The sequence below is a fragment of the Octopus bimaculoides genome, chromosome Z, assembly GCF_046866305.1.
Source record: "Octopus bimaculoides isolate indiv1 chromosome Z, ASM4686630v1, whole genome shotgun sequence".
NCBI lineage: Eukaryota > Metazoa > Mollusca > Cephalopoda > Octopoda > Octopodidae > Octopus > Octopus bimaculoides.
Window position 1 is genome coordinate 8,050,740 of NC_142944.1, and position 25,737 is coordinate 8,076,476.

General features: G+C 36.9%; 1 protein-coding gene across 8 annotated transcripts in view; it reads right to left on the reverse strand.

Moving 5' to 3' along the window:
* The window catches only part of LOC106877586 (uncharacterized), a 339,290-nt gene that overhangs the window by 39,145 nt on the left and 274,408 nt on the right, over positions 1-25,737 (reverse strand). For 7 of the 8 annotated variants that reach the window (XM_089365484.1, XM_089365486.1, XM_089365483.1 and 4 more), the window contains exon 4: positions 5,074-5,317. In XM_089365484.1, the coding sequence (XP_089221610.1) occupies positions 5,074-5,317 (244 nt within the window). Of the gene's footprint in view, positions 1-5,073; positions 5,318-20,101; positions 20,294-25,737 lie in introns of those variants that run through there. The other variant, XM_052973748.2, reaches the window with a different exon arrangement.

A 25,737-nucleotide genomic window follows, 5' to 3' on the forward strand; every position in this document is an offset into this window, starting at 1 on the left:
AACTAGCCAGATCCAGCTCAAATATTTTGCCTGTTTTATGTTCAAACCAATGTGACACACTTATCCTACAGTGTCATTCTAAAAATATGCAATCACACCATCAAAATCTTGAAGTCATGTAGATTATGTTTTATTATTTCCAAACACATTAAGGCAGCGAGCTGGCAGAATTGCTAACATGCCAGGCAAAATGCTTAGCTGTATTTCGTCTGCTGCTATGTTCTGAGTTCAAAATCCACCGAGGTTGACTTTGCTTTTCATCCTTTCGGGGTCAATAAATTAAGTACCAGTTACACACTGGGTTCAATGTAATTGACTAGTCCCCTCCCCACAAATGAGGCCAGTAGAAAGGATTATTATTTCCAAACACATTGACAGAGCAACCTCAGTGCTAAAGGACTAACATATTTCACCATAAGCTAAGTAACTCATCCTTAATTCTGTAATATGATTGCATTAAATGCATGGCAATTTTTTGCCACAACCAAGAATTAGAAACCACCACCCCGACAAAAAACCCATCACTTATACATTGTCATATACAATATTCAACTTGATATCTTTGTTTAACAAAAGTAATAAGTGAAAGAGAAAGGTAACTCAAGTTCTTTGTATTATTGAGATTAATTGATTCATAATTAATTGGATATGAGCAATTATTTCTTACTCTGTTTAGAGCCACCATTTCTTATTTTCTCACTTTGTGACATTGTTACCTATGCTGTTTTTACTGAGCGTCACATCAAAATTTCATCCTCCGAATTGAAAGATCACAGTTCTAATATTACAGACATCATCATCATTTAACATCCATTGTCCATGTTGGCATGGGTTGGATGGTTTTACCAGAGCTGGCAATCTGGGGAGCTGCACCAGACTCCAATCTGATTTGGCATGGTTTCCGTGGCTGGATGCTCTTCCTAACACCAACCATTCCATAGAGTGTGCTGGGTGCTTTTACATGGCACTGCACAGGCTTTACTAGCAAAACCAACCAGCAGGAGACCCAGTGATAGATCATGAGCAAGATGGTTGGATAACATCCATGAGCTTGGTTGGTCACACTTGGAGATTCAGCCAGATTGATAAGAAACAGATGTTGCTGACCAAACCTGAGTGAAGGTGTGCTTGAGGACTTTGCCCTCACAACCCTCCCAGGAATAAGTGGACAAAGAAGATGAGATCACATCAAAATATGAGTTTAATATATTTTGTTGGAATCAGTTAAGAATCATGCTTATTGACACTTAGACTTCTATCTCAGAGTCCTTTATTCTGATGCCCTGATTATGTACCAAAGTGCTTGTCACTGTCAAGAGCACATCAGTGAGCGTCCACTTTTCCATGCTTGCATAAGTTAGATGGAATTTTGTTGAGGCAGATTTTCCACGACCAGATGCCCTTCCTGTTGCCAACCCTCATCTGTTTCTAAACAAGGCAATATTTCTCCATAACCAGATGTGGCTTAAAAAAAAACTGGAAATGAACATACATTGCTTCAAAAATGGTGATGCATGCTTAACAACCATCATGTGATGTCAAGATAAGAGTATACATAGAGCATACACACACATTCACATGATGGGCTTCTTTCAGTTTCCATCATCCAAATGCACTCTTTAGTTGACTTAGGGTTATAATAGAAGACACTTCCTCAAAGTGACAAATAGTGGGACTGAACCAGATACTACATGGTTGGAAAGCAAGTTTTTAAATTCACAGCTATGCATACACACAGCAATCAAAATATTTGCTGTAGATATTCTTTTTAACGACAGTTTCACTTGGCTCTATATGATTTATGGCTCATGTTATCAGCTGTGACAAGCATCTGATGACACAGCATGAAACTTGTTTTCCAACCATGCTGTCTCAAGTTCAATCTCATCGTATGATATTTTGGGCAAGTGTCTTTTACTATGGCCCCAGGCAGACCAAAGTCTTGTGGGCAAGCAAATTTGGGAGGCAGAAACTGGAAGAAGCCCATAATTATTATCGTCATTTAGTGTCTATGTTCTATGCTGGCATGGGTTAGACTGTTTGACTGGAACTAGTAAGCTGCACTAGGTCCCAGTTTGATTTGACAAGATTTCTATGGCTGGATTCCCTTCCTAATAGCAACCACTACAAGAGTGTAATAGGTGCATTTTACGTGCCATTTACATGACACTAGCAATATATATGAGTGTGTGTGGGGGTATTTATGTGCATCCTTGTTAACAGTAATCATAATAGTGAGGTGGTTCATTTTCAATCTTCAGAAAACATATCCAGCCACAGGGAAATATCACTTTGCTTAAAAATAGATGAGGGCTGCCAACAAGAAATATATCCAGATGAAAAATTCACTACAACAAATTCCATCTGACCCATGCAAGCATGGAAAAGTGGATTTTAAAATGATGATGATGAATGTATATCTAAATAAGAATCAAGACAACCTGATTCTACAGTGACAGTTGGAATATTTTGCCTCTTATCCTACAACAAAGGACAAAGTCATATATCATATACGTAGGTGAAAATCTTTTCTCGTTAATATTGCTGAAGCTGCAGGACTTCAGTATCCTTGTACCTCTCATCTGTTTTTCCCTGTACTTAATTTTATTCTCCTTCTTTAAAATGTGTTTATTCCACTTGTCTGGTATGGGGCAGAAATTTGGACAATGACAGAGTAATGGAAAAGAAGTCAGAATAGCAAACGCTGCAATACTAGAAAAACTGAAAGTCTGAAGATACCTATTATAGAGAATCAAAGCAACAAAGCAATCACATTTTGAGAATATAATGAGTTAAGATTCATTGCCAAAGATCATTCTGGTAGGAAGTATGAAGGGAAAGAGCAAGAAGCCCATTAAAGACTGATGATATAAAAAAAATAAAAGGCGTGGTAAACCGACCCCCAGATACAGGGAAGATACCCAACTTGTGGTTGATGATGATATGCACTTTGTTGTAAATTAAGAGGCAAACACTTTACAAATAAGTAATGTAGAATCAAGTATTCTGTTCAAAAGAAATAAGCTGCTGTAGTTTGGGATTACATGATACATAAGCTGTTGGCTGACTGTGCATCTTTTGAGCCATCCTGATTCAGAAATTAAGTTGTAGAGTTAAACATGTTGATATGGTTGCAGTGTGGAAAGCATATATCAGCCATTCAGAAATACACAAAGATGTGTTAACTTTACTTAATCAAACAGTGTCAAAATTTTTGTCACTTGAAACTGTGAAACTGGTCACTCAAGACAAAAATAAATATTTAAGTACAGCTAACAGTTTTTGTGGGTTTCTGAATGACCAACACGTGTCTTCCATACTGTAATAATTCTCGTTTCAAAACAGTTTTAGATGAAATTGCTTCCCCATATATAAATAGGATTGTATTTAATTAATTCAATAATGGGATAAAAATCTTGTACAAGAATTTTATCAGGAAGCTAGTGTGTAAAAAATTCATAAGGGAAAAAAACCCATCATTTTTTTTATTCCCAAGAATATAATTATATAGTTGAGTTCTTTTTTTAAAAGTTGCTTTTTCCTCGAATTCGGTAATAATGTGTTTATTTTGGAAGTCTAGTGTGTGGCATTATTCTGTAGTAATGCCCTTATATAAATATAAATCGGATTGTATGTAGTGGAAATTATAGGTTATGCTGACCTATATATATAAAAAAGAAATTTGAAATATCAATTGTTGAAAAAAAAAAATTTATGTATGGATTTTAATATGAATTCGTTTCAATGCAATCCTTATATATAGGATTCATATACTTAGTATTTTGTATCTTTTTTAAATAAGGAAAATAAATGCAGAAATCAGCAAAGAAACAGAAAGAAAGAAAAATGCATTTTTAAACATAAATTATATTTAAAAAACAATTTTGCATATAGAGAACTCTTGCATATTTCGGTTAGATTAAAATCTAATCAAAATAAATACACATCTGTGAGAAAGTGAAATGGTAAAACTTAACCAAAAAACAAAATATTCACATGCATGTAAAATATGCAACACTAAAAAATTAGAAAGTATACTTTATTACTTCCCTTTAGCTAACTCTTTAAAACATTAAAAAAAAAATGTAACTCAACTGAAATAGTGAATGTGTGGTTAAAGTGGAAATTAAGTGTGCAAGCGTACTTTTTAATGCACGTAAATTTAGCCTTAGTTAATAAGTAAGCTCAACAGTTTAACCACAAACTCCTTTTGTATAATGGACTGGAGAGCAACGAAACTTGTCAGGTTTTGCCTGGTTTTTGCCAATTTATTAAAAGTGTCTACTTATTTAATACCAAGTGCTGTTGCGTATCAAAGCCTCATGGCCACTACTGTCCATTTAAGCGAGAGGAGAGATAGAGCCCAAGTGTTATCCTTTTGCTGGCAACTTGTCCAGTCTTTGCTTGGCTGCCTTGAGCTGCTGACCCTTATCTCTTCCCTGGCCCACTCTTTCACTTCCCCCAAACTGTTGAAATGTAAGCAGCTGTTAATGTGTCTATAGTCACTGCACTGTCATATATATGGCGCTATTGAAATACAATAGAAACATGTACATGTAGCAACATGGACAGCAAGAAGAACCAGAATTCATGGTGGTTACCTGATGCCATGTGTTTTTCTACATCAATGATACATGTATTAATAAAAGTTATACAACATGAAAAAGCCCCATCTGTCTCAGCAAAAACAAGACCCTGTAAGCCTTACCCCACAACAGCCATCCTTGACTGTGTTACTACTCTTATTCAAGTGCCATTAACGACAACCTTTATTGCCAATGCATCACACTGTATCCCTATTACTGTACCTTCCCACTACCAACTCCTCTTCCCTGACTCACTCCTATTTTCTTCACTGCCTCTTCCTCAATCCCCATCTCTAATCATCTGTCACACCTTTTTCACACACTCACCACCACTCTGTTCCTATATCCTACCTCTGTCTCTCAATATGGAAAAAGGAATTTTAAATAATGATGATGTAAGTCTTATACTAATTAAAATAATCAGAAAAAAACAAAACAAAACCAAGCAACCACAATAAAAAAATAGCTGGGGATGGAAAATACTTACAAATGATCTTGTCTTTTAAAAGCTTTAGAACATATGTGGCAGACATATTTCCTTTCATCACTGTGGGTGAGCTTGTGTTTTGCCAAGGCACTGGGGTTGTTGAGGGTTTTGGCACAAACTTGACACTGAACAGCTTGGCGTGATATAACGGTTTGCCCTTTGGGCATCCGAATCTTACCTCTAGCTGCGGTAGTAGCTCCAGCACCACGGAGAGATGCAGATTCAGCAGGAACACGATTCCCACCTGTTAAAAAAAAAGGAGACAGAAATATATATATAAAAATTAGCAAAATTAAGGTACAAGTTCATTTACTATTATTTTTAGGTACCATTGCATGGCACCTTGGACAAGTGCCTTCTATTATAAACTTGGGCCTACTAAAGTCTTGTGAAATGAAAACTGAAAGAAACCTGTCATATATATATATATATATATATATATATATATATATATATATATACATACGTATATATATATATATATATATATATATATATATATATATATATATATATATATATATATATATATATATATATATATATGTACATATAGGTGTGCCTGAGTGGTAAGAAGCTAGCTTCTCAATCACATGGTTCCAGGTTCAATTCCACTGTGTGGCACCTTGGGCATATGTTTTCTACTGTAACCTCAGGCCAACCAAAGCCTTGAGTGGATTTGGTAGATGGAAAATGAAAGAAGCCTGCCATGTGTGTGTGTGTGTGTGTGTGTGTGTGTGTGTGTGTGTGTTTATGTCCTTGTAACTTAAATGGTTTGGCAAAAGAGACTGATAGAATAAATACTAGGCTAAGAAAAAAAAAAGAAGTTGATTTGTTTCACAAAAACCCTTCAAGACAATGCACCAGTATGGCTGCCGCCATATGACTGCAACAAGTAAAAGATAAAGATAGAAGATGTATGCAGTGTTAATAAGAAAATTGCATCAATCCCTAATATATCACAGACTTAAGAGGAATTATAAGCTAAGCTGAAGCTGTAAACATTTGAATTCAGAACAATACGGCTTCAAATATTTTGTCAGGGGTGGAATACCACATCATAGGTTCAAGGCCAGAAATCTAGTGGGGAGTTTATTTATCAACCTGTACTCCCAGAAGGATGTAAAAGCCAAGTTGACTTTAGTTGGATTTGAACTCAGAATACAAAGAGCTGGAACTAAATAATCCTTTCTACTATAGGCACAAAGCCTGACATTTTGTGGGAGGAAGTAGTTGATTACATTGACCCCTAGTATTTGACTAGTACTTATTTAAAGTTGACCAGGGCAGAATTTGAACTCAGAACCTAAAGCCAGAAGAAATGTCATGAAGCATTTTGTTCAGCATGCTAAAAATTTTGTCAGCTCACCACCATGTTGGAACCAAATGATGAAAACCATTTTATCTGATTTGTAAATTTCACAACGAGAGATATTCACCAACAGTACTTTGGAGTAAAGATTATTTGCCAACATAACATGGCAGTCCTGGTTTAGGACGAATGTTGGTGTAATTTAGCCCCAGAAGACATTGTCTCCAGTTGGCTATACAACACAATGTGTCTTTATATTTTCAAATATTTCGAATAGTAATTTTTTAATTTATAGATCAGTGACTAATTGTCACTTTGAAAACTATATACTTTGAATGGGAATTTGGCAGCGCCATCTCTAACCAAACAATTATTCTGTACTGATGAAGGGAAATAACCCAGGAATCGCGATACACAGATATTGTTTTGAGCTGAGTGGGGGTGCTAGATTCCTTTGTTCAAAAATATAAGGGCACAGATCATGTTGTATAGCCAGTTAGAGACGATGTCTCCTGGGGCTAAATTACAGCAACATTCGTACTAAACCAGGACTGCCATGTTATGTTGGCAAACAATCTTTACTCTATTTTATCTGATACTTTAATAACACTACCAGCTCAATGCTTTTATAGATGATGATGATAATGGTGGTAGTGATGGTGATTTCATTTGTTTGTCATTAAGACAAAAAAAGGGGAACATTCAGTCGCAGATAAATAATTATACAGTTTCTAATAATCTTATTGGCACAAACAGGAAAGAAAGAAAGAAAGACAGATAGATAGGTTGGGAGAGATAGACAAATAGACAAACAAATAGAGAGAGAGAGAGAGAGATTTAATAAAAATTCAAACCCAGGTAAATCAATAACATCTGAACATAAAAAAAATTTATTTGATTAGCTGGTGACCCCACCCTTTAAAAAAACAAAAAAACCTTTATAATTTGATATAATTACATGAACATTTATTGATTCTTCATCATTAGAGCCCTCATTGACAATATTAATAGTTCTGTCAAATTTGAGTATTTCTAAGCTAAATACTGGGTGATGACATAATTGAATACATAAAGGGTTTATCAATGAAGCTCCAAACTATGGGTGATTATAAGCACCAAAAAACATAACATTCTTCTATTATTTTTCATGATTATCCTATGGTGTTTCTAAGGCCATCATACTAAAAGGGTTAAATGCCAAAACCCAAAGAACTAAATAACTTAAATATTGAAGAAAAAACAGTTTTAAACACATTTTCAGAAAAAAAAAAAAAAAAAAATTGAAAACTCAATTTGTAAAGAATTTGTTTAAATACAAAGTCAGTAATTTTAGGGGATGAAGGGAGTCAGTTGATTTAATTGACCCCAATACTTGGGTTCATACTTTCCATTACTGACCCTAGAGAGAGACAAGAGGCAAAGTTGATCTCAACAGGATTTTTGACTGAGTATAAATACTGCAAAGCATTTTCTCTGGCATTAAATGAATTTTATTTTATGGGTCAGAATGACACATTAATATTTATACCACATAGCATGTTTTTTTTTTTAAGGACTGAGAATTTTGTGCATTGGAACTTATCAATTCCAATTAATAATGAGTAAATATATATATATATATATATATATATATATATATATATATATATATATATATATATATATATATAGCAATAAGAAAATGGAGGGGAAAAGATGGTATTCATCAACCTGCAGACATTGTATAGTGTCAATTTACTTGTTTATTTGTCTACTAAAAGGACAATAATAATAATATACAAACACATGTAACATATTATGTCATGCAATGAAAAAACACTAGTGTAATAATAATTGGGCATTCTTCCAGCAGTATATTGGATAGATATTAGATAGTATAGATAGGGGTTGGATTCACAACCCCTAACTTTCTTCGATATATATATATATTCACTAATAATTCAAGTTCTATTTTCCAGTTTGTATTACAAACCTATTTATACCATATAGAATTTTAAATAATTTTCTAATCGAGCTGAGAGTTTTCTGAGTTCTGATCCACAAAACTTTTGGTTAGTCACTCTGTAACTTCTGTCGATTAAAAATAAACTCATGTTTTGAGTTATATTATCATCCATGTATTGCCAAAGCTATACCATCTAACAATAATCCCCAAATTTTTACACTACCAAGAACTCCATTTTACTCAAATGAATTTTTCCATGGACCTCAGGCTTTCGAAAGGTCTCCTCTCTCTCTCCTCAATAAACTGATTTTATTAACTTACAACTAACTTGTTTTCCCAGTTTCAACTCAAAGATATATGTAATTGAATAATAATGGTTTCAAATTTTGGCACAGTGCCAGCAGTTTTTGAGGGGAGGGGGGATAGTTGATTACATCAACCCCAGTACTCAACTAGCTGTTATTTTATAGCCCCCTTCCCCCAAAGGATGAAAGGCAAAGTCAACCCTAGTGGAATTTGAGGTCTGGACATAAAGATGAATAAAATACTGCTAAGCATTTTGTATGATGTGCCAATGGTTCTGCCAGCTCTCTGCCTTATGTAACTAAATATGTAAAAAGGTGAAGGGTAACGACCCTCCTCCAATCATGAATAACCATGAGACTGGATCTAGAAAGTTCTCCTCTGATGTACAAGTCCAGCAAGGTTGGTTATGTAAGACCAACAGTCGTCCATGCATACCAGCCTTCTTCTCTCCATGTTGCTGATGTTATCTAAAGGAAAGGGAAAGGGACCGATACAGCTTGGCACCAGTGATGTGAAATAAAGTGTCTTGTCAAGAACACAACACACAGCCCGGTCTGGGAATTGAACTCACTGACCGGCGCTCTAACCACTGTGCCTTCACATACTGAATATGCATCTGAATAATTATATATAATATATCCTTGACTTGGAAAAAGATGCGTGGCGTTTGATCATATAATAATATAAATAATATATAAATATATGCATATATCCATACATATATGTACATACCTACATCTATATGTATACATACATGCATATATGGGTATAGGACATCAAAAAAACATTAAACACAATGAGAAACGAGACATGCAACATAAAGAGTATACCTCTTCGTCAGTTGTCTCTGTTCCATCTACTCCGCGTTTCGAAGGCAAGGACAATACGTGATTTCGTTGGAACAGTCCTTCTTGCAAAGCAAATTAAATAAAATTTGGAATTTTTTGCGGAGGGTGAAAGTGTTAACTAGAACAACACAGTGAGAACAAGACAGTAAAAACAAACAGTGAGGGCTTTGCTTGTTTCAATCACTGAACTGTGGCCACACTAGGGTAGTGATTTTAGTGTTTGAGAAGCAATCATTTTACCACAAAGACACAGCCATTTAAAATTTGGCAAACAATTCCAGGATCTACCGAGTAGTAGTGAGGCCCAGTAATTTTTTTTTTTTTATGTATAGAATTTGTATGTTCTTACTGTTGAAAGGGAACAAGACTGGCATATCTCCATCAGAGGATGCTTTCGAGTTCTTTGTTTATATACGGTTTACCACTTTATATGGCACTAGCACATACAGAATAACTGGCCTTTCTTTTCAGAGCCCCAAGATACTTCAGCTCCCATTAACTATTGACCCTCCACATATGTCAGGTGAAGCTTACAATGGTATATTGCTCTCACAGCCATGACAGTGATGATGATGATGCTGCTGCACACACACACACACACACACAGATACTTTAGACAGTACCTCCCTGTGCTGGAATGGACTCTGCCCAAGGGTAGGATAAAGAAAAAAATAAAATAAAATGAAAGCACCAGTAGAGGGCTGTGGATTGGTAGAGCATTGGACAGACATTTTGAGTTTATCTTTAACAACACCACTTCCAAGTTGTATCAGTTGCTGAAAACTAACTTCACCAAGATTAGTCTCCAAGAGACCGATATCAGTTATAGATGCATCACTTTCTTACTCATGAAAACCATGAAGAATTTGAACACGTTTACTTTCTTATCCCATTCAGTTACTGGACTGTAGGCATGCTTGTACACTGCCTTCAATGGCTTTACTTGGTCACATTAATCTGACCCTAATATTTATTTAATATCAACTGCTGTTTAAAGTAGAAAACTGGCAGAAACGTTAGCACGCTGGGGGAAATGCTTAGCGGTATTTCGTCTGTCTTACGTTCTGAGTTCAAATTCCGCCGAGGTTGACTTTGCTTTTCATTCTTTCGGGGTCGATAAATTATGTACCAGAAGCGTATGGGGATAGAGAGAGAGAGAGAAGACAAGAAAATGGAGAGGAGAAAGGGAATTTTTAGAAGTCCTTGGAAAACACATGAAATGTTGGCAGTTAAGCATTAGAAAAGATTCCATGACTACTTTCAGAAATGAACCAATAATTTTATAATTCTTATTTAGCAATTTGATGTTTAATGTTTAGGATATAATCCAGAGGCTAGCAATTTTATCTGAAAGTTTTCCTGATGTTGAAAGTAAGAAGATGGATTTCAGCAATTTAGCTGAACCAGTGTAAAGAAGGAAGTAATCAAATGAGTTTTTCAAAACCACGTTTTCGTGCGGGTGACACGTAAAAGCACCCACTACACTCAGAGTGGTTGGCGTTAGGAAGGGCATCCAGCTGTAGAAACTCTGCCAAATTAGATTGGAGCCTGGTGTTGCCATCCGGTTTCACCAGTCCTCAGTCAAATCGTCCAACCCATGCTAGCATGGAAAGCGGACATTAAACGATGATGATGATGATGATGAACTGTTGTGGAAGAAAGGAAGAAACATTCAGAAATCCTCATTAATAGTAATTTTAATATATTGGTCAAAGGCAAACAAAATCTTGTAAGTGGATTTGGTAGATGGAAACTGAAAGAAGCTCATCATCATCATCATCGTTTAACGTCCGCTTTCCATGCTAGCATGGGTTGGACAATTTGACTGAGGACTGGTGAACAAGATGGCTGCACCAGGCTCCAATCTGATTTGGCAGAGTTTCTACAGCTGGATGCCCTTCCTAATGCCAACCACTCCGAGAGTGTGCGCATATACTCTCATTCTAGCACACTTACCTACTCATCTACCTTTTCTGCCCCTCTATCTTATTGTCTTTCACATTTCTTTTGTACCTTCATCTCACATCTCTCTCTGAATAAAAGCTGAAGAGGTGAATACAAGATATGTAAGTCACCTCTTCAGCAAGACATCAACTTTTATCCCACTATCTTTGTTTCTTACCCCCCCCCCCCCCGTTCTATACCCCACTCAGTTAAGGTGTCTATTCTTGAGAGTATTTATTTGGTGAACCCACCAGTTCCAGTGGCACAAAATAAAGTACCCAGCTCACTCTGTTAAGTGGATGGCATTAAGAAGGGTATCCAACTGTAGAAACCATGACAAAGCAGACACTGGGGCTCAGTGCAGCATTCTCACATGTCAATTCATGTTGAAATGGCTATTCATGCCAGGATGGAAAAAGCGATGTTAAATTAAGATAATGTATGTGTGTGTGCGTGCTTGTTTGCACTCTGCCTTGACATCGTGTGATAGTTGTAAAACAAGCAACACCTTCATACAAGCAGTGTCTTCTGTTGTCAATCTTCCATGAAAAACATATCAAACCCTTGGGAGATATTATCTTGCTTGGAAACAGGTGAAGATTGGCAACAGGAAGGGCATCCAGTCATAGAAAAATCTGCCTCAACAAATTCTGTCTGACCCATGCAAGTATGAAAAAGTGGAAATTAAATGAAGACAATTGAATGTTGAAGCAGTAAAAATAAATTTCTATAAAAAAATATTTTGCTCCCAGTTGTTTTAACTACTAACACCACTAATACTGAGAGAGAGAGAGAGAGAGAGCGAGAGAGAGAAAGAGAGCAAGAGAGGGAGGGAGGGAGGGAGGGAGGAGATAATCTCCAAAAGTCAGAATGAAACAATAATCACCCCTTTTATAGCTTTAACTGTTACACATCTGTGCATTCTTCAAACATTGAAACTTTTTGTTTAATGTAAATGAAAAGAAGCAGCAGCTCAAATAATGACTTGAGAAAATATTTCATTTAATAAAGTAAATTAAAGTGAACAAATTAAATTACAGATATTCAAAATTATAAACTATATATATATATATATATATCCATGGAAAGGGGGCTTCTCATGTTCATCTTGGCTGCACGTGTATAATCAGAACAATTCAGCACTGAATAAATTCCGGATTAATTTTTAAATAAAATATAAGGATAACATCTATAGACGATTTACCTAGTAGCCAGCGTGGAAAACCAATTGAGGAAAAAATGAATACAAAGTATATAATTTTTTTCCTTAAATATAAAATACCTTATTATATTAAGGGCTATTACTATGAGTAACACCTCACGCTGTAATGATGCCTGTGTATATTTATTGAGGTAGTTTGACTTCAGATTTCCTTTACAGCGTGAGGCCTTATTTAATAGTAATAGCTCTTGATATAATTTGATATATATATATATATATATATATATATATATATATATATATATATATATATATAATCTACTAAGAGCACCATCCGAATGTGATCGCTGCCAGAGCAGCTAACTGGCTTCCGTGCCGGTGGCATGTAAAAAGCACCATTTGAATGTGATCGTTACCAACATCACCTTACTGGCACATGTGCCAGTGGTACATGAAAAATCATTTGAGTGAGGTCGTTGCCAGTGCCAGTGGACTGGCTCCTGTGCAGGTGGCACATAAAAGCACCCACTACACTCTCGGAGTGGTTGGCATTAGGAAGGGCATCCAGCTGTAGAAACTCTGGCAGATCAGATTGGAGCCTGGTGCAGCCATCTGGTTCACCAGCCCTCAGTCAAATCGTCCAACCCATACTAGCATGGAAAGCAAACGTTAAACGATGATGATGATATATATATATCACTGAGGCGATGACTACTGACCGAGACCTTTGGAAATGTGCTGTGCGTGAGAAGACCCGGCAAGCCAAGTAAGATCGTTGCCAGTGCCCCTGGACTGGTTCTTGTGTGGGTGGCACATGAGATGCACCATTTTGAGCGTGGCCGTTGCCAGTACCGCCTGACTGGCTCCCGTAGGATTTTCGAGCGAGATCGTTGCCAGTGCCCCTAGACTGGCTCTTGTGCGGGTGGCACATAAAAGACACCATTTCGAGATGTGCCGTTTTCGTGCGGGTGACACGTAAAAGCACCCACTACACTCTCTGAGTGGTTGGCGTTAGGAAGGGCATCCAGCTGTAGAAACTGCCAAATTAGACTGGAGCCTGGTGTTGCCATCCGGTTTCACCAGTCCTCAGTCAAATCGTCCAACCCATGCTAGCATGGAAAGCGGACGTTAAACGATGATGATGATGATGATGATGATGATATATATACTTTATTTAAAAGCAGCAGAAATATAACAAAAAAACTGTTACTCTGAGTTTCACGTACAAAACTGTCCGATGAATGGGAACGTGAAACTCAGAGTAACGGTTTTTTTGTTATATTTCTGCTGCTTTTAAATAAAGCATATTACTCTACCTCTACCTTGTTGCACATTTCATGTGCTTACTCCGGTATATATATATATATATATATATATATCTGTCATGTGTTTGATTTTAGACTGCGTCTGGTGATGAGGCCCTGGTTCAGGAGGTCTAGCTTTTTAAGGAGTGTGCAACCATTTCTTTACCCATGTGTTAAAGAAAACAGAAAAGACCTGCATACGGTGCTGTTAACGGAGGTTTAACAACATTGTTGCGCACAAAAACGTGAGTCCAAGCAGTAAAGCTTCCTTCAAGGTAGAACTAGAAATGCAATTGTCAAGTAGGTAAGAGGTTTTAAACAGGAGCGATATATTCAAAATTGGTAAAACTAAAAATTGTCGAGGATGAACTAAATTTATTATTGTTACTGAATATGTTAGTGTTATTTAATTTCTGAACGGTTTTGCTGCCGTTTGTTTATGTAGTTTGATTTCTTTATCCATCAGTTTCTACGAAGATAGAGACACAAGTAAAATTAATAATAGAGAAACAAAAATAAAACTTTGGAAACAGCAATGCTGCCATAACTTACATCTCAAAGGGAGATAATCAGAGGAGTAAAGTAAATATAACAAATAATCCAGAATCCTTGTCCAGTGCCAGACCAATCCCCAAATCTATTTATTTTGCGTCAGTCACAAGGCCAAACATCCCTGAAAGTTTCATCCAAATTCATCTAGTGGTTCTTGAGATATTTTGTCCACGGACAAGCAAACAAACACGACTGAAACAATACCTCTGCCTTCACTAAGGTAAAGGTAATAATAACAATAATTCGTTCGTTTTATTGGCCACAAGGGCTAATATCAATTAAAAACATATAAGGACAAAGACAGGACGAAGGTTGCAAAAGGTTTTGTCCGAAAAGGTAGGAAAGTTCGTCTAAACAGAGGAAGAAAACGGAGAAAGATATAATAAATAAATAGATAAATAAATAAGTAGAAACCCCCGAAGGGGGAGGCGCTTCGAAAAAGGAAAGGTTACACGTGGAAAAACCCATAAAACCACGGGAGCCTGGTCAGAAAAAAATAAGAAAGGGGTATAGAGCCCTTTCTCCTTTTACATTACCCCCCCCTTTTTTTCTTTCTTTTATAATTGGTCCGTTTATACTGGCCATTCTTATGTTTTCTACTAAAGGCACAAGGCCTGAAATTTTGGGATAGGGGACTAGTTGGTTACATTGACCCCAGTGTTCAACTGGTACTTAATTCATCGACCTTGGCAAAATTTGAAATCAGAATGTGAGGATAGACAGAATACCATTAAGAATTTTGCTAGTGACTCTGCTAGCTCACTGCCTTCTAATAACCCAAATTTATAGTATGTAGCCTTTCTAGACTTCAATTTTCCAATTTCAACCTTGAAACCAATTTCAAGATATACAAGGGTTGGACAAAATAATGGAAACACCTAGCATCATAATTTTGAAATATCTATAAAACCATCAAAAGCTTGTTTACTTTTATGTTTTTTGATTTATTATTAGTGTTGCTTAATATGCTTTGCTAAAATTGCTGTTTCTTTTCAGATATCATCAGAAAAAGGTAATTCAAATTCATTAAAATGACAGATCTATTGGACTTTCAAAGAGGTCAAATTGTTGGTGCTTGTACGGCAGGCGCTAACGTAACGAAAACAGCCAAAATGTTTGGTGTATGAAGAAGTACTTTGAGGAAGAGGGAAAAATCTCTTCGTTGAAACAAAGCTCCAGAAGAAAACCAAGGCTTTCAGATAGGGACTGTCAGACTCTTACGTGAATTGTTAGAAAGGATCATGAAAGTACAGCTCCCAAAATTACTGCAGAGCTTAATGACCACCTCAAGAACCCAGTTTCCACAAAAACAGGAGCAGCACAAAGCTGAATTTCATGGGAGGATTGCAATCAGAAAACCACTACTTTCAAAAACAAACGTTGCAAAGCGTTTAGAATGGAGTAAAAACCTACAGAATTGGTCCCTAGAGCAGTGGAAGGATGTTATTTTCTCAGACAAGTCATCCTTTACACTATTTCTGACCACTGGCTGAGTATACGTGTGAAGAAAGCCAAAAGAAGCATTTGACCCAGACTGCCTTCTTCCAACTGTTAAACATGGAGAAGGATCTGTGATGATCCACCAACTCAATGGCTTCCCTTCGTGGCAGAATTGATAGTCAACTATTTAAGAATTTTATCTTATCAAATTCATCCTATGGTTGCAGAAATGTTTCCGGAAGGAAACGCAATCTTTCAGGATGATAATGCACCAATTCACACAGCTAAAGTTTTACTGAATGGCACGAGGAACATTCTAGTGAAGTTGAACATCATATTTGGCCACCACAGTCCCAAAATCTTGATATTATTGAACATTTATGGTGCATTTTAGAAAAACAAGTAAGGAGTTGATATCCTCCACCATCATCACTACAAGAACTGGAGATTGTTTTAGCTGAAGAAGGGACAAAAATTCCTTTGGAAACAATTCAAACTATAATTATTGCCAAAGGCGGTCCTACCCCATGTTAAAATAAATTTGTTTGAAATTTTAAGGTGTTTCCATTATTTTGTCCAACCCCTGTACCTTTACTTTTTCTAGTCATGACAAATTATCACCACCATCATTAACATTCAACGTCCGTTTTCCATGGCATGGGTTCGACGGCTTGACAAGAGCCACACCAAATTCCATAGTCTCTTTTGGTGTGGTTTCTACACCTCGATGCACTTCCTAACACCAACAATTTTACAGTGTACAGGGTGCTTTTTACATGGCACCTTTGCATTAGGATCCCAATTTTATTGCGGTGACCACTGTTCTGAGATTGGCCTTCAATACATCGCCTCACGTCGTCTTGGCCCTCTCTCTTCCCACACATCTCTTGGAGAACAAAAAATTTTCTTTATACTAAACCCGAACAGAATAGAAGGATCCTTTTTTCTTAATAAAACAAAAAACAAAAAAATATATACACACACACACATACACCACATATACATATATATATATATATATATATATATATATATATATATACATATTGCAAGGGAGCTCACTTGAGTGTTCAAAATAGAGTTCTTTCCCTTGACACATCTAACGCAACACACATTTACAACGATCTCCGCTGACACTTCCACAAACATTACACATTTGTAAACAATGCTGACTGACTTACTGCTGACATTCGCTTCGATGCCTTGGTGGGAAATCAGAGCATTAAACACAATAAAAACAAACTTTATCCTAATTGGATAATTTGGCCCAAAGTGTACCGAAACGAGATGGTCAAGGGTGGAATGCATTTCGTTATGTTGATCTGAAGTGCGTGCATATAATGTGTGGGTGACAAAACGACGATGACAACTGAATGCATTAACCTCGGCTGAATATGGCTCTTGAAGCTGAGAGAAAATATCTCAGGGAAGCTGTCTTTATTTTAAATATAAACACAATAGGGTTAAACATATGTAAGACAAAAAGAAAATGTCAATAAACTGTGAAATTATACAAGCAATTAGAATATAAAAACACCCTGTAGAACTCTGTTAAACTGAAGAGTGTTGTGAAGATTTAAAAGAAGACACATTTAACTTAACGAGTTTTAAACATTTTAAGCTTATCCGACATCAAGAATTACTTGGATGCAAACTCTATTTTATTTTTGCATTTGTTCTAATTTTAGCAATCTTTAGGTACTTGGTAGTGGTGGCGGGACAATCAATTACATCAACTCTAATACTTGACTGGCGCTTATCCCTGAAAGGATAAAAGGTAAACTGACCAAAAGAAATACCGCTAAACATTTTTACCGATGTGTAATGATTCTAGCAGCTTGTCGTTCGTTTGTCTATTCATTAACCCTTTAGTATTTAGATTACCTTATCAAACGTAATGCTAATTTATTAACATTGTTTTCAATTAATCAAGGATTATCTTGTAGCTTTAGGGTAGGTGTGAGTGACCAGATCTGTCCTGTTTGGACACAAACCAAGTAGAACATCTGGGCGTGATAGAGCCGGTTTAAATGCTACAGAATTAATAAAGAGTGGGGAATCCTCGAAATTTCTCTAATGTGCTTTTTGTAGAGTTGAGAGAAGTCGTCGGCACTGGTACTTGTCAGTCTAAGGACCAATATTCTACATCAGTATTTCTTACAGGAGGGAAAGGGCTCCTATGAAGATTGAAAAGGACAAATTACCATGTTCAGGTGGTTTTAGAAATGTTCAAGCTTGTCAAACATTTTGGCAAAGAAAGAGGAATTAAATAGATGCAAAATCGATTTTGCAATTTCAACGCGCGCGCACGCGAGAGAGAGAGAGAGAGAGAGAAGTAAGATTAAACAACAAGCGAGATAACTCCAAAGAGAAAGCCGGAATTTTTAGACAGAACCCGGGTAACGTTTTTTTTCGAAAAGTGGGTCGCATGAAACATGGTTCATACTTAGGCACTATTAAAAAAGGTTAAGGGTAATTTTATTTCTTTGTTGGCCGTGCCGTGTAGAAGGTTCCGTGGACCACAGATTGTTCATGAGTGTTTTAGACTATGCAGATTCTTCAGTGAAACATATTCTACGATGTTGATAAGATTCACAGTCATCAACCATATATACAAATAGACTAACGCTGATTGCAATAAATATCAACAATACAGGTGAGGGAAATATATTTAGAAGAGACCGTTCTTCATGTCAGAAGTTGACAACCAATCAACTGAGATTATCTAAGCATTTAGTAGGCAAAAAACGTCCTTCCATCTTATATCCAAGTTTTACAATTCCTAATACAAGTAACGGACCTCTTATCCGGCTTCCCGAAATCCGGAAATCCTGTACAATGTCGTGCAATACAGTCTACCTTGTATTAAGTAAACATACCGTTTTAGAAGTTGGTTAATTTGCATACAGTATGTTAAAAACAGTTTTGTTCTGTACATTCTTTAAAGGTGAATTGATAAAGATTTAGAAGCGCATTAATTTGTACCTGTATCTGTTAAATAAAGTCATATTCTTTACTTTTTTTTTCATTTAATTTTCACCATAAAACATTATACATAGTACAGTATAGTATATTTTAAGTGAAATAATAAATATCAAATGGATCCGGCTTTAGAAATGTATTCATTTGAAACTATTAATTACAATTTGGCTCTTTACTTTTAATAGTTTATTATATATTTCAAGTATGTATTTAGGCTGTCATCAAAAAATTGGAAAATCCAGAAATCCGGGACACTTCCGGTTCCAAGCTTGCCGGACATTTGGTCCAGTATTGTATAACACACGTGTGACATAATCTCACATGGTACATATCTAAGACCCTTCCGCACTTATCTTCTAAAGAAAGATATAATCGTCCAAAACCAAACCAAAAAGCTAGTCCTTTAAAACGAAGTCTTTTCCGCCATTCGTTCTGCATGGTTTGTGTGTGTGTGTGTATGTGTGTTTACTCTCGCCATTAGAAGTGCAATGAACTAGTAGTGATTGACCTGCTGGAAACTTGTAACCAATGGCAACAGTATTTTTAAACTGTGATGTAAAATTGATACATCTTGCATAGACTTGTCATAGGGATTGTTTTCAGGGCAGTCAATTGCAAGTTACGGGCCTTGATCAGGCAAAACTTCAATCAATCAAGTTTTATTGAAACTTGAAACTTAAAAACCACAGCAAACTGTTGCTCAAGAGTTTCGCGTAACCGCCACAATCCACACCAGTGTTTCTCAACCATTTTTGTTTTGTTACCCTCGGACCTCTTTGATTCCTGTTTTACGCAGATGGACCCCCATAGTTATTCGATGTTTAAAAAAAAAAACCTATTATATTTTTAGAAATTGTATTAGGAATTGTAACAAGTTTATTGCAGATAAATTTTTAACAACAAAATCTTAAACGGACTCAGGTTGAGAGCCACTGATCTAGGAGGTCGTGCATAAACGTTTGTAAGTTTTTTTTTGTCTGGACTCATCTTGAATCCCTTAATGCATGGCAAAATAAAAATAAGGGTCTTCTGAACAGTCCACGATTATCTAGTACTAAATACTAATAAATGGAGCGAATTATAGGAGCGAAACGATGGAGCCTCTACGTAGTCGTTCAACTTACTAAAAACCGTAGGTTAATAAAATCGGAATTAACATGGGATAAACAATAACGACCGGTGTGAATTTGAAACAAGACAGCATTTATATTTAGAAAAAAAAACCTACTTTACCAAACAACGCATCTTCATATCGAGCAAGAAGAAATCGAAAAATACTTTGCATCGTTTAAATAGCACAACAAAAAATACTTTTTCGACAGCTGTGAATGTTTTTTAATAGTATTCACGTTTTTTTTTTATTACTAAGACACAAAACTGTTACGCGCAGACTTTGTTGCGTTTCTACGGATATAAATTTAGTTTAAAAACGAGCCCAAACAGTGGGACAAAAATTATGCATTATTACGTTTTGCTGAGGCAGAATATCTCCATGTACCCGGATCCTGTTGTTTTATTGTATTATTAAATTAAGCCTATCTTTATATACAATATATATATATATATATATATATATATATATATATATATATACTTACAGAGAGAGAGAAACAAATTGAGTTTACGAATTTAATAGGGATAGAATAACAAAAATGGTACTCCAGTTATAGATAAATACCAATTTAATACACAACCGAAAGAGCTAATAATTCCATGGTTTTACGATACTTGAACAGGCGTATTTATAAAATACGGCATGTATATTAAAGCAATCTTTCAGCTTTTAAGATACATGACGTATTTTATGCCTGCTCAAGTAGCATAAAACTATTAGTAGCTCTTTCGGATGCGTATTATATATATATAAACGCAAAACATCCAGACAGTTAGGTGATACAAAAAGGGGACAACGAAACAACGCGCAGGAGTGGCTGGCTGTGTGGTAAGCAGCTTGCTTATCAACCACATGGTTTCTTGGGTGAATGTCTACTACTATAGCCTCGAGCAGACCAGGGCCTTGTGAGTGGATTTGGTCGACAGAAACTGAAATAAGCCCGTCGTATAATATATATATATATATATGTTTGTCCCCCACCTCACCATCGCTTGACAACGGATGCTGGTATGTCTACGTCCCCATACGTTAGTAGTTCGGCAAAAGACTGATAGAATAAGTACTAGGCTTACAGAAAATAAAAGAGTAAAAGAATATGTATATAGAGTGACCAATGTTTCGCACCTATATGCACTTAACTTTATAGACGGCCTTGGTAGGCGGAAACTTAAAAGAAGTGCGTCGTATGTGTGTGTGTGTGTGTGTGTGTGTGTGTGTGTATATGCATGTTTGTGTTTGTCGTCGTCCTCCTATGCATGTTTGTGTTTGTCGTCGTCCTCCTAACATCGCTTGACAATCGATAGAATAAGTCTTAGGGACCGTTTGTTAGAATAAAGGCAGTACTCCAGCATGGCCGGGCGATCTTTCGGTACTAGTACGCAACAACTTTTATTCTCTGTAAGCCTAGTACTTATTCTATCGGTCTTTTGCCGAACTGCTAACGTACGGGGACGTAGACACACCAGCATCCGTTGTCAAGCGATGGTGGTGGTGGTGGGGGGACAGATGTTTAGATGTCGAGGACGCCTGAGAATATACGACGAGCTTCTTTCAGCTTCCGTCAACTAAATCCACTCACAAGGCTTTGGTTAGCCCGAGGCTAGAGTAGAAGACACTTGCCCAAGGTGTCACGCAGTGGGACTGAACCTGGAACCATGTGGTTGGTAAGCCAGCTAGTTACCATACAGCCACGCCTGCGCCATACACACACATATGCATGTGTGCGAGTGTATGTATATCATCTATATTGACATGGTTAAATTACGAAAAGATAACTCAATAACTAGGCGGAGTATTATAAAACAATTCATATCGCCTACTTCCCACATTTTAAGTTTATGGTTAAACACGCAGACAACAACAGATGATGTCTTATTCTCTTTTTCTTCAAGGCCCCCACCATCATCATCATATGCTAGTTTTGTAATTGACATTCCATAACTCAGGGAGACAGATTATAAACTTCCGGTTCGATTTTGTACTTGGGTCTGTTGCTACATTAACAGTAATCACAAAATCTGCTTTTTCCCCCACCCCTTATCTGTCTGAATATGCATATATATGCAAATACCGAAAGCGGACAAGATGACAGTAGACAGTATCTTAGATGTATTTATAATGATAAAATTAAGTTAAAATTCTATAGAAAAGTATGAATCAACTGAAATCTGAAAATTTTTACTTAATTTCAGAATCGGTGAGACTGCAACAGAAAGGATCCAAGATTATAATTTCTTTTGTCTTTTTCTAAGGCTGGACTCAAAGTAGATAAAGTTGGGCAGCCTTTCACGTCAACCCAATATTTTCAAGCTATTTTTTATAGCTTTGTCTATTTTGAGTTTCACTGTTAAAAGAAATTATGTGTGTGTGTGTGTAATTTGCACAGCTAACATAACTGGCTGTGTTGACTAGATCTCAGTTAGACTGCAGCCATGTGGGGGGCACGACCTTGAAAAATTTTAGTCAAATGTATTAACCTCAGTTCTTATTTTTTAAAGCCTGGCACTTATTCTATTGGTCTCTTTTGCCAAACTGCTAAGTTATGGGGATGTAAACACATCAACACAAGGTGACAAGCCACAAGGGACAAGCACAAAGACACAGATATATGTACACACACACACATATACCACACAAGTTTTTATTAACATTTAGCAGAAGTAACAGTGATTCAAAGTCCAAGAGTTTCATGCATTGACACTTACCAAACAGTTTGATAAGTGGCTATACACTAAACTCTCAGACTTTGAGTCACTCTGTTGCTTCTGCTAAATATTCATAACATACATATACTCATGTTTTGAATTCTATTTTTCCCGTTCGCCCCTCCATACCTGTACATATATACCTATCATCATCATTTAATGTCTGCTTTCCATGCTGGCATGGGCCAGACGGTTTCACTGGAACTGGTAAGCTGGGGGGCATCCAGCTATAGAAACAATGCCAAATGAGACTGGAACCTGGTTCACCTGAACCACGTTCCAGTCTCATTTGGTATTGCTTCTATAGCTGGATGCCCTTCCTAATGCTACCACTCCAAGAGTGTAATAGGTGCTTTTTATGTGCCATTGGCATGGGTGCCTGGGCTTCTTTCATTTGCCATCTACTAAATCCATTTACAAGGGTTTGGTTGGCCAGAAGCTACATTAGAAGACACTTGCCCAAGGTGATATGCAGTGGAACTGAACATGGAAAACCATGTGGTTGGGAAGCAAACCTCTTAACCATACAGCCACACCTGTTACATAAGCAATATATTATATGAGTGACTCTGTGGTAAGTAGTTTGCTAACCAACCACATGGTTCTGGGTTCAGTCCTACTGCGTGGCACCTTGGGTGAGTTTCTTCTACTATAGCCTCGGGCTGATTAAAGCCTTGTGAGTGGATCTGGTAGATGGAAACTGAAAGCAGCCAGTCATATATATATATATATATATATATATATATATATATATATATATATATATGTATGTGTGTGTGTGTTTGTTCTCCCAGCATCGCTTGAGAACCAATGCTGGTGTATTTACATCCCCGTAACTTAGCAGTTTGGCAAAAGATATCGATAGAGTAAGTACCAGGCTTACAAAGAATAAGTCCAGGGGTCGAGTTGCTCGACTAAAGGCAATGCTCCAGCATGACCGCAGTCAAATGACTGAAACAAGTAAATGAATAAAAGAATATATATATATATATATATATATTATCTTGCAAGTACTTGGTGACCCTGTCAGTGTAGGTGCCACTTAAAAGCACCCAATCCACACTGGAAGGGCATCCAGCTGTAAAAACCTTGCCAAAGCTGACCTCACCTGTGCTTGTGCCACACAAAAAGCACTAAGTCCACTTTGCTGAGTGGCTGGTATTAGGAAGGGCATCCTGCTGTAAAACCCCTGCCAAAACAGCTGCAGAAGTCTGGTGCACACTTCAGCTTGGCCGGCTCCTGTTAAACCGTTGCACCCATGCCAGCATAGAAGGCAGATATTTAGCGATGATGATGATGATATATATATATATATATATATTTCTTTATTGCCCACAAGGGGCTAAACAGAGGGGACAAACAAGGACAGACAAAGGGATTAAGTCGATTACATCAACCCCAGTGCGTAACTGGTACTTTATTTATCGACCCCGAAAGGATGAAAGGCAAAGTCGACCTCGGCGGAATTTGAACTCAGAACGTAACGGCAAACGAAATACCGCTAAGCATTTCACCTGGCGCTTATATATATATATATATATACACACACACACACACACATATACAAACATATACAAACATATATTGTTTATGTCATGGGCAACCTTCAACTTTTTCAATTAAAAGGATTTTTTTTTACTTGATATTTACATGTTATCATTTATAGCTTTGTCTATTTAAAGTCCAACCTCTAAACAAAAAAAAAAAGAAATTATTATTTCACCTGAAATAACATGAAATTATTATTTTACAGTCTCTTGCATTTCTTAATTCTTCTGATAGAAAATTATGTTTATTTTTTGAATCGGTACTAAAATACTTGGTGTTGCCACAGAAATACAGCATGCAGCTAAATAACATGATAATCATTGTAATTAGGAGTAAATTTCTTATTTTCAATATAATGAGTATATTATTTGAAAAAGATATGTGTTCCTTTTTATACTAACTGTGAAAGGAAATAACACAATACCATTCCAGTCTTGAAGATGCAGCCACACACACACCATCACCATCATCGTCATTTAACGTCCGCTTTCCATGCTGGCATGGGTTGGATGGTTTGACTGAGGACTAGTAAGCTAGAAGGCTGCACCAGACTCCAATCTGATCTGGCAGAGTTTCTACAGTTGGATGCCCTTCCTAATGCCAACCACTCCAGCAGTGTAGTGGATGCTTTTTATGTGCCACCGGCACAAGGGCCAGTCAGGTGGTACTGGCATCGACCATGCTTGAATGGTGCTTTTTATGTGCTACCAGCACAGGAGCCAGTCAGGCAGCATTGGCAATGTCCATGCTCGAATGGTGCTTTTTACATGCCACCGGCACGTGTGCAGTTAGGCAGTACTGGCATCAATGACTTCACGCAACTCAACAAGTCTTTGCAAGCACAGTTTATTGCCCAATGATTGAAGGGTGCTCTTAAATGGGTCAGTTATGCAACACTGGCATAGGCCATGGTTACATACAGTCTCACTTGGCTTGCCGGGTCTTCTCAAGCACAGGATATCTGCAAAGACCTGTCACTTGTCATCGCCTCCATGAGGGTCGATGTTCGAAGATCATGCTTCACCACCACATCCCAGGTCTACCTCTTCCACAGGTCCCCTCTACTGTTAGGGTGTGCCACTTTTTCACACAGTTGTTCTCATCCATATATATATATATATATATATATATATATATATATATATATATATAGATAGATATATAATAGAAAAAATTCATATGGAACTCAGAATATACAGGAAACTTTATGTACCCTGCAGTGAAAAGATGCTTCTGCACTGCAGGATACATTGGAGTTCATTGTATAGTTTCCCACCCGTGAAAGAGCAGTATGGAATGTGTCGAAATGACCATTGTGATAAATAAAGTTTCCGGTATATTCTGTCTTTTGTATCAACTGTTTCTACTATACTCAATGTGCACAGTGGAATTCTTAACATAGATCCAGTGATTATTGTCCAATTACTGTGGATGACTCCAGGCAGCCGTAAGCAGTGAACGTGCTTTGCCAGCATACTACATGGGACATATTCAAAACTCAG